Source organism: Cetorhinus maximus, chromosome 9 (assembly GCF_964194155.1).
Source record: "Cetorhinus maximus chromosome 9, sCetMax3.hap1.1, whole genome shotgun sequence".
Taxonomy (NCBI): domain Eukaryota; kingdom Metazoa; phylum Chordata; class Chondrichthyes; order Lamniformes; family Cetorhinidae; genus Cetorhinus; species Cetorhinus maximus.
The window spans coordinates 30,421,045-30,439,045 of record NC_135887.1 but is presented as its reverse complement, the minus strand read 5'-3'; the positions used below and the strand labels follow the sequence as shown (position 1 = coordinate 30,439,045).

The window sequence follows — 18,001 nt, the reverse complement described above, 5'->3', positions numbered from 1 at the left end:
GGGGCGCATAAAAGTAAGCAGAGAGGATGAAGGATGCGGCCGTAATGATAGAGAACCAGTACAATTGTCTGGGCTATTGCTGTTTACCGTGTACAGGCTCTGTAAGATGCACAAGGCCCAGGAAGAGCAATAGGTATTTTAGAGCTGGAGATGTAGTCTTGTGTTAGTTGGGTGCAGTAGAATGACAGGTGAAGCCAAAGGATCCAGCCAATTGCATCGGTGCATATTGGAGTCTGAAGGGCCATGTATTAAACTTAAACTATTTGCTAATTAACAAATGTTGGTTTAGGATTAATGGACCAGTGAGGCAACCTCACTAAGAACAAACTTTTCTAAGCCTCCACGCCCAAAAGTTTCAAACAAAACAAATCGGCAAACAAGAAATAGTGGTGTAAATTGAACTGAGTTACCTGGGTTTTGTGCTTTGGAATATCAGGGGTCATATGCTGAATTGGCAGAGTCTGGGTCTACATGGCGATAGACAATGAGGAATGCAAGGATGTTGGAGTGAATGAAACAAAAACAGATTAGGAAAAGAAACTAGACCAACATGTAGATATTGGGTTATACAATAATGCAGTGTGCTACTGGGTATAAATTTTGTGTAAAATTACTGTCATTCATAAAATATTGGAGTACTCATGACATGGTTCAAAAAGTTGGTAAGCAGCCTGCTAATCCTTCCAACAATTCCCCCATTTTTCCCAAAGGAAAAAAGTTTGTGTGAAGATATGAAACAAACTCCCAATGAACAGTATATTAACATGGCATAATAGATATACATTATGGGGAAACAGGCCCACAGCATTTATTATAGAGAGAGCCAGTGTGGATAGATAAAGCACACTGAGGCATTCTACCAAATACATTAGTGAACAAGTCAAAAGTCACGGGCCATTAATTAAAACTTGTGCAGGAAAGCTGTAGATTTTCTTGCATAAATGTAGAATATAATAGTAGTATCAGTTACGAGGAAAGGCCTTTTGAAGTGGATTATATAAATGTTTCTAGACAAGGGATTGATGTCTATAATTAGCAGATAGGTGGGTTCAGGACAATGAGGTTGGACCAGATGATTGGAGCAAATATCCTTTTGTTATTCCTCTCAGATGCACCCACTCTGTGACTTAATGAGCATTAACAAAATGAGCCCTGAGTGTCATAATTTTAATGTGAATGGACAGTAACCTATAACCCCAGAATGCCCGAGGTTGCTAATCTCCAGTGTGAAAGTTTGATAATGTTTAGAAAATGATGATATCATCTAATGGTGAAAGCAGTGATTTGCAATGGTTTGAGCTTGGGGTAACTTCCAGCACTTTCCCATAATTGAGGGTTCCATGCAGCATGACAAAGACTATGGCCAGAATTTTATTGCCCCACCGCGGTGTGTCTCCCCCCAGCGAATGCAGCGAGCCATTTAAATCTTTATTCAAGTCGGCGGGACCGTAATATCCCACCAGGTGGGAATGGCTGTAAAATCCTGGCCTATGCTTCATATACAAAGCAAATTGACTAGATATTGTGGCACTATGATGCTGTGGGTGTGCTTTTATACCACCTGTTGTGCATATCAATTGGCAATACTCCAGCCACCAAACTAAAATTGTGAGTTCTGTGTGAGAACTGTGTTCCTACTGTATCTAAAAACAAAAGGTATGGAACAGCAACTTCACAACAAACAATATATAGAAGCTATCATGTCACACTTGGCCAGTCTACAAACCATTAATAGAAGCTAACTGAGCTGCAATACGTTGAGCATTAACTGTGTTTTCTTTGATTTTCTGACCCTAGCTCACAACGGTAGCTGAAAAGTCCAGGATTGTGCAGCTGGAGGATGAGCTAAATTTGAGGAACAGCGAAATTGAGGAGCTGCAGCAGAGATTGAGGAACTCGAACAAGCCGGACACACCTGAGCATAGCCTCAGTCTACAGTCAGAGGTTCTCAAATTACGAGAGCACCTATCGTCGGTCAACAAGGAGCACCAAAGTGAGAGCATCTCACTGAAGGAAAAATATGAGGCCAGATTGCAGGAGTATCAAGGGGAAATGGAAAAGTTAAAGGCTACTAATGAAAAATACTTGCAGGATATTAGTGACCTCCGGCAGAAGCTGCACCAAGCAACTAAGGAAAACATGGAAATGATGGACAATTGGAAGAACAAATTGGACACTCTGGTGTCTGACCACCAGAAATCTCTAGAGGAACTCAAGGTCTCATTGATTGCAGGTAGTGATGTTCAGAACAGTGAGCTGGTAGAGCTAAGAGCCACCATAGAAAGCCTGAAGATGGAGCACCAGCTTGAATGGGAGAACCTTAAAGCCAAGCATGAGATTGAGACGGCACTCCACATAAAGGAAAAAGAGGACTTCAAAGTTAAGCTGCAAGGAGCCAACTATGAACTGGAAGAATGCAACTCAAACTGGCGGAACAAATTAGAGGTTGCAACAAGTCAGCACAGGCAAGAGCTCCAGACGACCATTGATCAACTTCGAAATACTGAGCTGAGACTCAGTGAACAGGAGAAGCTCCACGCTGGGTACAAAGACCAAGCACAGGCCATCAGCTTCTTAAAGGAGCAGGTATCTGCAGCCGAAAGAAAAATGATGGACTATGAGGCGCTCCAGAAGTCTGAGATCCAACACAAGCAAGAATTGAAGCACCTTCAGGAGAAGCTGCATGCACTGGAAGCTCGCCACTCTTCTGAAGTATGAGAATAAAAAAAACAATAAACATAGCTCTGATCTGTCTGTGGTAGGAGAAATCACATTAGCCTTGCTGTGCCCTGACTAAAATCAACTCCAGAATATATCAAAGAAAAATTAACAATGTAATAATAACTGGGCTTAAAGCAGATTAAAATAATAGATGTCTTTGAAATTTGATCTTAATTAAATATTAAATAGACAATGCCATGGGCTTATTTTTATGTGCCGCCTGTACATTGAGCTGAAGATCAATGTGACTGTTCAGTTAAATGGCAGGGGAGAATAATGTGTTTGCTTATGTGAAATGTAATTTAATGGTTCAGTAATTCTTAGCACAGCTGCTGCACACTGGAGCTCTTACTGCTGAAAATCATAGCCAAATGCTTGGGAGGAAATGGCCAACAAGATACAAGAGGTTTAAAGAGGCAATTTCTAGAGTCTGTCCATGTCTCAGGAAGTTTATCCAGTGAGTAACAGAGCCAAGGCTCAACCCTCACTCTAGGGTGAGTTGGCTGTTCAGCAGATAGTGGAAGACATGCTACGGTTGCCCCTGGAGACCCTGTTTTAAGGAGGAGGAAATTGGCCAAAGCTCCCACTCCTAACCAAGGTCCAGCAACCACCTCAAGGGCCGTGTGAATAATGAATACCAGTACTTATATCAGGTGCTGGTGGGGGTCAATGTCCTAGAACTGCACCCCAACAAAGAATCAATGGCAGCGGAGAAAATAAGCAATGAATAAGACAGCAGCTAATTTTGTCTTCAAAGCGGGAAAGGCAAAGAAAGGACTCAATTTTATGCAGAGGCAGTGGGCCCCATCAGCTGGGATAGTCTTTGGGTGAGTCTGGCTCCCCCGGCCCTTTTCGCTTTATGGTTGTCAGGTGTCTCATTTTTTATTAATTTATTCATTCGTGGGATGTGGCATCGCTGGCCAAGATTTATTTTCCATCCTTACCTGCCCATGGAAGGTAAGTGGGGTGGCCTCACCAGAGCCAGTTAGCTAGGCTCCAGCGAGGGGTGAGGGTGTGAGGTGGCTGGCAGTCAGAGGCTGGTGGGATGTTCAAGCAGGGGCAGCCCTTTCCGTTAGGTGGACGTTCTGTGGGACACAGGGTGTCTGAGCAGGAGAGACCCTCCCACCCCTCTCCCAGAGCCCTCAGACAGGGTTGCTGGGATATAACTGGCGGAATCACCATGTGACATGCACCGCACCCCCCTCCCCTCCCCACTGCTGGTAAAATATGTGTCGTCAGAAAGAGGTCCTTATTTGGCCATAAATTGGCCCCTTAAGGGCTTCAGTTGTCCCAAGGTCAGAGGAGGCCACCTGATATCTACCCCACCACTGGTAAAATACCAGCGGAGGTGGCTAGGTGACGGACATGGCACCCCCTGCCCTTGCTATCCCAACCAATTTTGCATTTCCCTGCTGCCTGCTGACCTACTCTGGCGGGGTGGGGTGCTGAGAGGGCGGTTGTAAAATTCCAGCCAAATAGACCTAGGGCCCTGGGTAAACTAGGCCAGGGTCTAGGATTCACTCCAATTTTTAACTGGCTACCACACTAATTAGGAAGAATTTGCATTGCTTTAATCTTTTATAATCTTTTTCGGATGTCCCAAAGTGCTTTACAACCTAAGGGATACTCTGCAGTTAGAGAAGCTGCGGCTAATTTGCAAATGGTAAGATGTCCAAGCAGCAAATGAAGAATTTTCAGTCCACTTGACCAGACAGGCATATTTCAAACTAACATCTCACCTGAAAGGTATTGAGGCTGATGCTCACTTCTCTCACTTGTCGTTAACTCAGTGGTAATGGCCTCGCCACCAGCAGAAGCCAGCTACAGTTTTATGGTGGCCTAGCCCTGGGTGCCTGAACTACCCACCCAGCTCGGGTGCTGGGAACCTTTAATATGCAGAGCAGCCCACTCTTGGCAGGCTGCACCTGGGTACCCATTTGATCCAGCCCAATGTTAATGAGGCCAATGCTGATTCAGCCAAATGTCAAGGTCAAGCATTTTTACAATGCAGTGTTTCCTTGGTACCACAGTCAAATCTCAATGTAGATTAGGTGCTAAAATCTGCGGTGGGGGTTCTGTCACTTTCCCAAGCTAACGCCAACCTACCAGAGAATGGAGAATTCAACTTAACAGCGGCAACCCAGGAGTTCTCCACTGACTCCAAATTGGATCAGGAATCTTTCTCGCAGGAGTAATATTGCTGTCCCAAATTTGTAGTCAATTAAGTTGCAAAATCTTCATCTAAGGTACAGATCTTGTTAAGGGCACAATAGCACTGAGCTTCAGCAAAAGATATTGAGGCTCCTTTAAATTGACCATTTCCCAAGGGTGCATGGCACCATCAATTGAAGCTAGGTGACTATTTGTGCCCCGTTATGCCAGGTTGCACTGTGCATAGAGGATACCACCTTGTGTGTGCTATCAACTGGAACACCCTTCCCTTGAGTGCCTAGTATCCAAGTACTAGACATTACTTCCAAATCCTACAATAGTCAAAGATTTAAGGGAGAGGGCTAGCTGGTTGGACGGCTATTGGAATATTCTGGCTGTCTTCTTTAACCTTGTCTGAAGACCCATGGTTATCTTGATAACCATGAGTGCAGAGGAGTGTTGGAGTTTGGACCATTTGAAACCAGGGGTCTCACTGAAGCATTTCAGAACCTTAAAGCCATTCCATTGCCTGGATCGCTTGGTAGGTGCAACATAGTATAGGAGCGAGGGTGTACATAGTGCAACATGCTTTATAATACTGAGGAAAGCATCAATTTGCAAAACGTTTAAAAGCTATACTTCCACGAGAAAGAGCACAATATCAGCTTCTGATCCACTGATGCCCCTCCTCTTCACTCTCCACCTATTACCCCTCTGTAAACTGTAAAACTGTCCTGTTGTTTACAACCACCAACTTGAACCCAAGCATTCACTCAGTAAAGTTTGGCATGCAAAATCTCTTCTTTTGAATAAGAAAATTTATGCACTAAATCTTAACATGATTATTTGCTTTGGACTAAGATGGATTTCGAGGCTGAGCAGATTTCTTCATGTGGATGGTAAAAGAACCCCCAGACAGGCCAACTTGATCCAATTCAGTGCAGATGAAAACTTCATTCACATGGAGAAAAGTTTAACAATTTTTTGAAAAGTTGCAGCTTTCATACTAATTTTATTAAGCCCCTGGACTTTCCTTTCTTGACGTCTATTTCGGATTCTTTCAATGTACCATTGATTCTGCCACTCACTTATTTTTAATGCCTCAATTTCTTGTTAGTAACCAGGCCAGGTGGGGATGAGGAGCACAACGGTGAGATTCAACACTCTTGCAAAATAACACTGCATGTCATTATGTGCATGGCTTTGCTCCAACACTACCATCTTTGGACTGTTCTGGGTATAAGGATGACTGCCCATTCCTCTTGGCCGCTGTAGCAGTGATGCTGCCTCACGGTTTGTGGAAAGGATGTGGTCCCTCACAGAAGCTGGTGGCTGGGCTAGTGCTTTACAACAAGCTGTGGCATCATTTTACTTAGAGGCAGCACTGATGTCTTTATCTCTTGTTTGCTCTTAGAAAGCTAACCTTTCTGCTAACTGTAAGGATTGACATATGCCTGTCTGTCTTCCTCAGGAACAGTATGGCACACATGCTGACTATAGAGGAAACGCAGGTGGGAATGTGTGCCAATGTCAGAGGTACTTAATGAAAAATGTATTTAATATTGCCTTGTGCTAGCCTCCTCTGGCATGCACTCCTTCTCAAGGGTACTGCTTTGCTCCTATCTCAATGGGCTCCCTAGCCCAAGCGTGTGACTGTCAAATTTTCTCAAGCTGCTGAATGAAGGAGGGTAATAACCTTTACGCACAAACAATCTGGAAGCCTTTGCACAGTTCTGGCCATGGATGATGCCCCTACTTGCAAGAATTCAGAGCTGTATCATAAAGCCACTTGTCATCTCGATGGCTGCACAGGAATATTGCCTTCAGGAATACCAATTGTTACATCCTGCACATGGGCATTAGTAATAAATTAGCAGCCTCAGGAGAATGGTTGGACTTGCAGCAAAGAGACCTTGCCAACTAAATTCCCTCTCTCAAACCAGACTACATGGCTTCCTGCAATCTAATAATCAAAGCCAGACTAATTGGTCAGGGGCTCCGGCTCCACATGTTACAGCCTTCCCCCCCCCCCACCCAACCCCCCAGGATTGAAGATGCTCCATTGTAATGGCCAGTTGGCCTCTATTGGTGAATGCTAGGGTCATGCATTCCTGCACAGCACATAGACATTCACAAGCTACTCTTCATAAAGCATCCTCTGTTCCAAGGGATTCATTATTAAGTTATACAGGAGTGACAACAGATGTAAAGAACTTCCTGCCCTCCCTGATGACTACATTGGATGACTTGTTATACACTTCACCAGGGACCCTACAGTGTTCTTGTGAAAGCGGAGCACTCCTGCTTTGAGGAATGCATGAAGTAAACAGTGTGACGAAGAGAGACGATTGGTGCTGTTTAGAAAGCTTCCTGTGCCAGTCATGGATTGTCTTTATCTGCTGAGGGAGCACGTGGATACATAATGTCTGGTTGGGCCCACAGAAATGCTTGAGCTCTTCTATCCAGATTATGAATCTTTTGCGGCAGGATATTTTGCTTCGTATATTCTGATCAGATCAGACATTTTGTCCTCGATGACAAGGCCATGATGAAAGATTATTTTACAAAAACAGACCAGAGCAATTTATTTGGTGATCAGCCAAATGGAGGAAAGGGCGGAGACAGCGGGACACTTTCTATCTCCCTGGAAGATAACACTTATTGAAAGAACTTACTTAATGAGAAGCTGCCAGACCAGGTCCTGAGTGGCAGCGTCCAGTTCTTCAGTTCACCCAGTTTAACTACATTGTCAGGTCACTGTGGTGAGACAGAGTTCCATGAGCACCGAGACGTGCACTTGCATAAAAAATAAATGCAATTTAAAGGACTCTTAAGAATTTCAGTGGGCTGTGTTGTTTTGGGTTCAGGAGATGATTACAGTATTGCTGCTTTAACTCCTTGTGTAGAATTTCTTTCTTCCAATAAATGATTCATAATTTGGCCTTAAATTCCTGGTCTGTCAGCATGTTGTTTTTCTGACTAATGGAGAGAGTATAAATTCAGCAAGTCACTCACTGGGAGGAGCTTCATTTGGAGGGATGGTCGAGGGTCAGAGAGTCGATGATACAATCTCTTTAGGCCCACATCTGACCTATGCTCCTTTGGAGTGCGATTCCTTTGCTGGAAGCACTAAATCCACTCTTAGGGGGTTTAAAATATTGGCATCCTATACTCTATTCAATGGAATGAAGCAGTAAAAGTTTAGGTTGTTAAAACGTCAAGTGTGTGACATCCCACTCATCATGCCTGTAAAGTGACATTGCAGCTTGTTACAGATGTAAGCCTATTTATGGAAATCACAGAGTCACAGAATTATGACGGCACAGAAGGTGGCCATTTGGCCCTTTGTGTCTGCACCGGCTCTCCAAATGAGCAACTCACCTAGCACCAGTCCCCCGCCTTCTCCCTATAACCCTGCATATTCTTCCTATTCAGATAACAATCTAATTCCCTCTTGAATTCCTTAATTGAACCTACCTCCACCACACTATCAGGTGGTGCATTCCAAACCCTAACCACTCGCTGCAGTGAAAAGTTTTTCCTCATATCACTTTTGCTTCTTTTGCTAATTGCTCTAAATCTGTGCCCTCTCATTCTCGATCCTTTCACAAGTGGGAAAAGTTTCTCCCTATCTGCCAGACCCCTCATGATTTTGAATACCACTATCAAATCTCCTCTCAACCTTCTCTTCAAAGGCAACTGTTCCAACATCTCCAATCTATCTTCACAACTGCAGTTTCTCATCCCTGGAATCATTCTCGTGAACAACCTCCGCACCCTCTCTAATGCCTTTAGTGAAATTGCCTTTTGTGCTGAGCACTGATGGGCATGTTGATGACAGTCAGAACCACACAAACAAGCTTGTAGTCCACAGAGGAATTTCAAGCCAAAGAGTCTCACCCTCCACTTTTGGCAAATTATTTTTTATTTAATTAAATTATTATTTTAAATTATTTAAATTAATTAAATTATTTAATTCCATCTTTGGGGAAATTATTAACAGCAATTGAGGTAAGGTTAGGGCCATTGTGCTGCCCAATACTGCTGGCTAAAATGCATTGGGGCATTGGTAGTGTTTGAGAGAGGAAGATTAAACCATGACTGGTTCTGCTCCTGAAAGAAGCCAAGGGTAGCAGTTATAATTGATGCTGTTCTCCTATGAATGCTCAATGCACTTTATGAAATTGCTCTCTGCTTATTGATATTCTGTGGTTAATATCGCACTAAAATAAAGCAGAATAATTCCATACAAGTGTGTTGTCTTTATGAGAATGTCAATTGTAATTTCCACTCTATAGTATGGCGATTGAGCATTGACGGAAAAGCTGAAAGCTCATATCTTGGCCATCCCGCTTCAATAATATCATTGATGTATTTACAGGCCATTGACAGCAATAACATCTTGAAAGAGAAAATGAAAATGAAGCAGTCAATAGAAGGTAATTTTTGAAGTAACTTAAGTTTTACTTGAAGAAACTTTCATAGAGCCCCAAGATCAACTCTTCATTTCTCTGTTGATTGCTTTATCACCTTTTAGATTTGTTGGACAAACTTGGTAAACGGGAAAAGGACGTTTCTTCAATGTCATCACAGATTGAGTTATTAAAGACCCAGATTGTCGGTAAGCCAGATGAAGACAACTGCCATTTTGAATCATGCTAATGAAACAAAAATACAGGCACATTTTCTATGTTATGTAAAGGTTTATGAAAAAGAAGAGAATGACCTTGTGATGGATACTTATGGTTTTCATAAACAGAGAAATTTGTTCCTCTTTTTATCATTACCTCCTGTATATAAAGTGCTACAATGTAATTAATGAAAATGAAGAGAAAGAAAATATTATTAAGGACTTGTTAACTACTTCTTAATGTCTTGAATATGCTTGCTGAACTCGTTTGGGTGGAAGCAGCCAGTTTATTCCTCAAGGCAGAATAAATTTGAAGTATTCTGACTAAAATCCTTTCATAGTCCCGCTCTTCCATTATCTCTGTAACCTCCTTCAGCCCTACAACCTCCTGAGATCTCTGTGTCCCTCCACATCTGGCCTCTTGTGTTCCCCGCATTTCTTTTGCCCACCATTGATGACCGTGCCTTCAGCTGTTTAGGCTCAATGCTCTTGAATTCACCTGGAATTCACTGCCCAATGCCCTTCACCTTTCCACCTTTCTCTCACTTCCTTTGAGATGTTGCTTGAAAAAGTACCTCTTTGACCAATGTTCAGGTCACATGTTCTAATGTCACCTTTTTTTGACTAGGTGTCAATTGTTGTCAGATTATGCTCCTGCAAAGCACCGTGGGACATTTTAATACATTAAAGACATGATATGAAATGCAAGTTGTTGTTGTTTGGGTTGAGGTACCAGAGGATTATTGTCAGTTGCATAACATGAATTACTGGTGCATTTTGGTCATTTCCCTTAACATATCCCACTATACGTATTTGAGTTCTTCCGTCTAGCAATCCTGAACAAGTCGTTGCACTAAATCAAAGGTGCAAAATATATCCTCTCTACATACTACTGTGATTTATATAGAGCTTATAGTGCTTGAGAATGAGCTAGTGGATGTAGACATAGGGAAAAGAGGGAAAAGAATAGAGGGTGAGGAGAGCACATACTGTTTGTTTATGTCGGTCAAACCCTTGCTTATAATTAGTTTCACACAGTAGACTTGATTGGTTGTGTAGATCACCAGTTTTAGAACTTCATGTAATGTTATTCCATGAAGTTAATAACTGCATCTTTTTTGCTTCCACAGCTCTAGAACACAAGTCAAAATCTTCTGAGAAAAGGGCTGATGCAACGACAAAGGAGAAAGCTAAGCTGGAAATGGAACTGGAGGCCCTGACCCGTAAATCCCACGATGCCTCAGGACAGCTGGTCCTCATTAGTCAAGAGCTGCTGAAAAAGGAACGGTGAGAGTTCTTAGTCGTAAGCCATGGAGACGCCATCGTTAAAATCCATACATACGGGTGTGGGGGGGGGAGGGAAAACAGCTAACTAATTCAAAGTCAAAGCCAAAGAGATATGAATAAAATTGAGGCTGGAGGGGCAGACAGCTGTGAGAAGCTTTACAAACATGAATGAATAACCAGCAAAGGAAAAATACATCTGTATAAATACTTGTAGTCCCTGCCGATTACTCAGCAAGGAATTCACACCAGATTTGGAAAATTGTTTTGTATGGATTTTGTCACTGAGACAACTTGTTTTGGTAGGATATAAATAAATACTAAATCTTTGGATTTTATTGAGCAATTTGTATCAACAAAGATGTGAAATACTGCAATAGGCTGAATAACATTACTTCAGCTCAAAGCACCGTAGTAAGCTTCAGGCATCTTAAATTCAAATTTAAAATTATCATTCAAGTATTCCCCTCCCCCACACAGCACTTTGGCTTGAAAGTCTTCCCTCCCTCCTCTCCCCTCCCCAAAATTGACCTGCTCCCCTGTCTTCTTTCCCTTTCAGCTCCAGCTCTTGCCCCCATCATAGAGCTATGGGTTGATACTTCCTTTCCCCTGATGAGCAGGGAAATTGTCCCTTGCTTACTGTCCCCACCACCTTAGAACATCAAGAAGGGCCCTGGGATATTTCCAGCCCCCCATTTAGCCACCAGTTATTCAACATCCCCACCTCCCTCTGTCCTACTCTTTTGCTCTCCTTCCCACCCAGTCAGCCCAGCATCTTCCCCCATTCCTTTGCACTTCCCCTCTCTCCCTCTCCAATTCTCCATTCCTCCTCCTCATGCTGTTCTCCCCTGTCCTCACTCCCCCTTCCCACTTCCTTCTCCACCATCTCCCTCCCTCATTCTCTCCCCCACTTTGTTCACTCCTCTCTCTACTTCCTCTTTCCCACCTCTTCCTACGCCTGTTCTCTCTCTCCCTGACCGCTGCCTCCACACATTAGGCTCCATCTATTGTTACAGATAGACCTGAAATTTATAAGCAGTTTCAACTTCCCTCTGATTGATCGGAATGATTTATAGGTAGCTCCTACAACCTGACTGTATACATTTGAAGCAGAGACCTGAAAGGCAAAGGCTAGGTTAATAGTTAAACATCACTACTGTGCTGTAGGCCCAACAATACAATTTATAATGCCACAGGATGTCCAGTAGTGTTCATGCTGTTTGTAAACCTGTGACTATTTTGCATTGTGAGTAATAGGAAAGCATGTGCTACTGACAGCAGCAACATTCAGCTCTGCCCTTTCAAAACTCTGCCGCCTGCAAATACACCTGGTGCTATGGTATCCAGTGTGGTTGCCTGCATTGAATAGAAAAGTCAGATTTGATCATTCTATGTTAATAGCAAGTTGAATGCAGTAGAGCTAGTCCTTTTGATGCATTAATCTGTTATTGGACTAGTAATCCAGAGACTCAGGCTAATGTTCTGGGTCACGGGTTCAAATCCCACCATGGAGCTGGTGGAATTTGAATTCAACATATAAATCTGAAATATAAAGCTAGTCTCAGTAATGGTGACCATGACGACTATTGTCATTTTAAAAAAAATTCATTCATGGGATGTGGGCTTCGCTGGCTGGGCCATTATTTTTATTGCCCATCCCTAATTGCCCTTGAGGGTGGTGGTGAGCTGCCTTCTTGAGCCGCAGCAGTCCATGTGGTGTAGGTACACCCACAGTGCTGTTAAGAAGGGAGTTCCAGGAATTTGACCCAGTGACAGTGAAGGAACGGCGATACATTTCTAAGTCGGGATGGTGAGTTACTTGGAGGGGAACCTCCAGGTGTGGTGTTTCTATCTATCTGCTGGTCTTGTTCTTTTAGGTGGTAGTGGTCATGGGTTTGGAAGGTGCTGCATAAGGAGCCTTGGTGAGCTCCTGCAGTGCATCTTGTAGACGGTACACACTGCTGCTACTGTGCGTCGGTGGTGGAGGGAGTGAATGTTTTTGGATGTGGTGCCAATCAAGCAGGCTGCTTTGTCCTGGATGGTGTCAAGCTTCTTGAGTGTTATAAGAGCTGCACTCATCGAGGCAAGTGAGGAGTATTCCATCACAGTCCTGACTTGTGCCTTGTAGATGGTGGACAGGCTTTGGGGAGTCGGAAGTGAGTTACTCATCACACGATTCCTAGCCTCTGACCTGCTCTTGTAGCTACAGTATTTATGTGGCTAGTCCAGTTCAGTTACTGGTCAGTGGTAACCCCCCAGGATGTTGATAGTGGGGGAATTCAGTGATGGTAATGCCATTGATTTTCTCTTGTCAGAGATGGACATTGCCTGACACTTGCATGGTGCAAATGTTACTTGCCATTTGTCAGCCAAAGCCTGGATATTGTCCAGGTCTTGTTGCATTTGGACATGGACTACTTCAGTATCCGAGGAGTCATGAATGGTGGTGAACATTGTGCAATCATCAGTGAACATCCCTGCTTCTGACCTTATGATGGAAGGAAGGTCATTGATGAAGCAGCTGAAGATGGTTGGGTCTAGGACGCTACCCTGAGGAACCCCTGCAGTAATGTCCTGGAGCTGAGATGACTGACCTCCAGCAACCACAACCATCTTGCTTTGTGCTAGGTATGACTCCAACCAGCGGAGAGTTTCCCCCCTGATTCCCATTGACTCGTTTTTCTAGGGCTCCTTGGTGCCACAGTCGGTCAAATGCTGCCTTGATGTCAAGGGCAGTCGCTCTCACCTCACCTCGGGAGTTCAGCTCTTTTGTCCATGTTTGAACCAAGGCTGTAATGAGGTCAGGAGCTGAGTGGCCCTGGTGGAACCCAAACTGGGCATCAGTGAGCAGGTTGTTGCTGAGCAAGTGCCACTTGATAGCACTGCTGATTACTTTACTTTACTGATGATCGAGATTACACTGATAGGGTGGTAATTGGCCGAATTGGATTTGTCCTGCATTTTTTTGGGTACAGGACATACCTGGGAAATTTTCCACATAGCGGGTAAATTTATTTATTCATTCATGGGATGTGGGCATCACTGGCCAGCATTTATTGCCCATCCCTAATTGCCCGAGGGCATTTAAGAGTAAACCATCGCCTCCCCAGTGTTGTAGCTGTACTGGAACAGCTTGGCTAGGGGCGCGGCAAGTTCTGGAGCACAAGTCTTCAGTACTATTGCCGGAATATTGTCAGGGCACATAGTCTTTGCCGCATCCAGTGCTTTCAGCCATTTCTCAATATCACATGGAGTGAATGGAATTGGCTGAAGACTGGCATCTGTGATGTTGGGGACCTCCGGAAGAGGCCGAGATGGCTCACCTACTCGGCACTTCTGGCTGAAGATTGTTGCGAATGCTTCAGCCTTATCTTTTGCACTGATGTGCTGGACTCCTCCATCATTGAGGATGGGGATATTTGTGGAGCCTCCTCCTCCAGTGAGTTGTTTAATTGTCCACCACCATTCACGACTGGATGTGGCAGGACTGCAGAGCTTAGAAACGATCTGTTGATTGTGGGATCGCTTTACTCTGTCTATCAGTTGCTGCTTATGCTGTTTGGCACGCAAATAGTCCTGTGTTACAGCTTCACCAGGTTGACACCTCATTTTTAGGTATCCCTGTTGCTTCTGGCATACCCTCGTGCACTCTTCATTGAACCAGAGTTGATCCCCTGGCTTGATGGTAATGGTAGAGTGGGGGATACGCCAGGCCATGAGGTTATAGATTGTGGTTGAGTACAATTCTGCTGCTGCTGATGGCCCACAGTGCCTCATGGATGCCCAGTCTTGAGTTGCTAGATTCGTTCGAAATCTATCCCATTTAGCATGGTGATAGTGCCACACAACATGATGGAGGGTATCCTCAATGTGAAGGTGGGACTTCGTCTCCACAATGACTGTGCGGTGGTCACACCTACCAATACTGTCATGGACAGATGCATCTGTGGCAGGCAGATTGGTGAGGATGAGGTCAAGTATGTTTTTTCCCTCTTGTTGTTTCCCCCACCACCTGACGGAGACCCAGTTTAGCAGCTATGCCCTTTAGGACTTGGCCAGCTTGGTCAGTAGTAGTGCCACCGAGCCACTGTTGGTGATGGACATTGAAGTCCCCCACCTAGAGTACATTCTACGCCCCTGCCACCCTCAGTGCTTCCTCCAAGTGATATTCAACATGGAGGAGCAGTGGTTCATCAGCTGAGGGAGGGTGGTACTTGGTAACCAGCAGGGGGTTTCCTTGCCCATGTTTGACCTGATGCCATGAGACTTCAGGGGGTCTGGAGTCAATGTTGAGGACCCCCAGGGCAACTCCCTTCCAGCTGTATGCCACTGTGCCGCCGCCACCTGCTCTGGGTTTGTCCTGCTGATGGGACACGACATACCCAGGGATGGTGATGGTGGTGTCTGGGACATTATCTGCAAGGTATGATTCCGTGAGGATGACTATGTCAGGCTGTTGCTTGACTAGTCAGTGAGACAGCTCTCCCAATTTTGGCACTAGCCCCCAGATGTTAGTAAGGGGGGCTTTCCAGTGTCGACAGGGCTGAGATTGCCGTTGTCGTTTCCGATGCCAGTCGATGTAGGTCGATGCCAGGTGGTCCGTCCGGTTTCATTCCTTTTTGTGACTCTGTAGCAGTTTGTTACAACTGAGTGGCTTGCTAGGCCATATCAGAGGGCATTTAAGAGTCAACCACATTGCTGTGGGTCTGGAGTCGCATGTAGGCCAGACCAGGTAAGGATTTCCCTCCCTGAAGGACATTAGTGAAACGGATTTGTTTTTCCTCTGCCGTCCATGAACAGAAGCTGAGCAGCGGTACATTAGGAGCCAGGGCACCACAAGGGCTGTGGTGGAGAGAGCCATCGGTCTTCTCAAGATGCGCTTCCACTGCCTGGACCGCTCAGGGGGCGCACTCCAGTACCCCCCAGATCGCGTCTCTCTGATAGTGGTAGCATGCTGCGCTCTGAACAATCTTGCGCTGGAAAGGGAGGATGCAGTTAACGATGAAGACCTTGACGCCCTGGATGAGGCTGCACATGATGAATCCAGCAGTGGCTCCGAGGGTGAGGAAGCACAGGGCGATGATGAGGGGCAGCACGCCGACCCGCTACTACACCATGGAGGCAGGGACACCCGGGACACTTTAATCCAACGAGCCTTCAGCTAGCTCCACACACACATGGCTCAGCAGGACCAGCATTGCCTGGCGCTTCCACTCGTGGTACTTAGGTGCTACATCTTCCACCTCATCAGCTGCAACTAAAGGCTTAGCACAGAAACATCAATGTCCACTCAAACACTCATGATATGTCTGTGAAAAAGAAAAATGCAGCACAAAGGAAACACCCTCTGCCATGGTGAGAAAAGTGGACTTTATTATGTCCAAAATATAACAGAGACTTCTCCATTGCAAACATAAGTATTTTGTTCCCTGTTCTAAAGCCAACACAAAATCACCAGTGACATACCTGATGAGTGCCTAACGTGCCTTATACTTACATTTGCGGGTGTTACATCTTGGTGCCGCTCCATCGGTCAGAGCGGCTTGAGAGACAGCCTGCTGACTCTGCTGTCCTGTTGGCCTCGATGACCTTGGCGGGCGTCCTCTGGCCCGTGGAGCCTGTGATGGCCTCACCTGGGAGGGAGTGGCCAGTTCCAGAACTGGCACCTCCTCAGTTGTCGCAGCCTCAATGGAAGGAACGTTGACTGGCAGAGGGGCGGAGGAGCTGCTGCCCTCATCCGGAGCACCCTGAGAGGAGCTCGCAGCGACGACAGGCAGCTGCTCCACCGACGTGAGGTCCCATTGGACCTCCCTGCTCACCACAGATGCATGGGCACCGAGTGCCGATGCTTGGTGTCCACAACATCTCCCACATTGGGAATGACCACCCGTGGCCAGTACCGCTGTGAGGGCTTGCAGGTCAGAGCGTAACCCAATCAGAAGATTTTCCATCCGATCGAACCCCCTCTCCATGAGAGTCGCCAATCTCTCCAGTGCAGGAAGCCTGAAGCTCTGCCCTGAGGTTTATGCCATCACGTGCACTCTGCCTGGACTCCTCCATCGCAGAGACCAACTGAAGCATACCCTCATGCAACCCTGCCAGATGCAAACGCGATTCCTGCCACTTGTCCTGCAGCTGCTGTATTGGTGCCTCCAGAGGCACGTCATCAGTGCCGGACTCAGCATGTGCCTCGTCCCCTGCAGCCCTCTGGCTGCTGGCGCCATTGCCACTCTCTGTCCCTACCATCTCCTCCAGCGATTGTGATGTGCCCTCTCCACTGTGACCCGGGACACTAGCCGACGGTAAATTCCCCACCGAGGTGTTTGTGTCTGCGCTGGTGCTTGGCTCGCTGAAATGATGTGCCGCAAGTTGCATGTCTTGGGCCTCAGGTGTGGAGGGGGGGCTGCGGTGTCTATGGGCGCGGCCATGTGGTGGTGATGCTGAAATTAACAACAAGGATAGTGCATCAGTTAGCGTTCAGTCAGTTAAACCTTTCATCCCTTTCCCCCCCAGCCTCATAAGTCGCTCACCCTTCAAGACCCTAAGGAGACGAACATTGGTGGGGTGGAAAAGAGTCAAGAGGAGGCCCAAACATTAGACGTGCATACAGACAGGCTGGTCAGATGGCCTCAGGAATACACATGGCATGTTATGTACCATTTGAGTGGGGAGAGTGCAGAGGTTCCTGACCTGGATGCATGCTGGCCTGGAGAGTTGGATTTATGAGGAAACATTGCAAACACTTGGGACATTTGCCATGGAGCACAGGAGATTGACAGGTCACATTATTGACCTTCATTCCGTTAGGAGGGGCAGAAGGTAACATTTCCTCTTGGTGCAGGGATGAGTAATGTGGTAGCATTTATTTAAGTTGAGTGCCATGAGGTTCACAGCTGAGTTGCTGAGGACCTTTTGGACAGAGTAATGTGAGGCGCACTGGCTGAAAGGGTGGTGGAGGTCCCAAACCCCCTAAGATGCAGTAAGTCTTTGGCTGTGCAGCAGCGATGCCATGGCATGTTAGGCCATGGGGATAGTGGTCACAAATGGGATAAGGTGACTTTGGAAGGTGTGGAGACGCGAATCCTCAAGAGGACACGGGACCTTTGTGTATGACCCACACGTCAGAGTGTCTCAGCCTGTGAATGAGCTGTGTTGCCGCATTAACAATTGCAGCAGCCATCAGTGGTTTGGATGGTGGGCAGACAGAGTGAATGG

The 18,001-nt window shown here is 45.7% G+C and overlaps 1 protein-coding gene across 1 annotated transcript in view; it reads left to right on the top strand.

Annotated features, from left to right (window-relative positions):
- The window catches only part of clip2 (CAP-GLY domain containing linker protein 2), a 151,508-nt gene that overhangs the window by 102,184 nt on the left and 31,323 nt on the right, over window positions 1–18,001 (top strand). Inside the window, exons 10-13 of the mRNA XM_078548427.1 lie at window positions 1,798–2,712; window positions 9,254–9,311; window positions 9,410–9,493; window positions 10,633–10,789. Coding sequence (XP_078404553.1) covers window positions 1,798–2,712; window positions 9,254–9,311; window positions 9,410–9,493; window positions 10,633–10,789 — 1,214 coding nt within the window. The remainder of the gene's footprint in view (window positions 1–1,797; window positions 2,713–9,253; window positions 9,312–9,409; window positions 9,494–10,632; window positions 10,790–18,001) is intronic.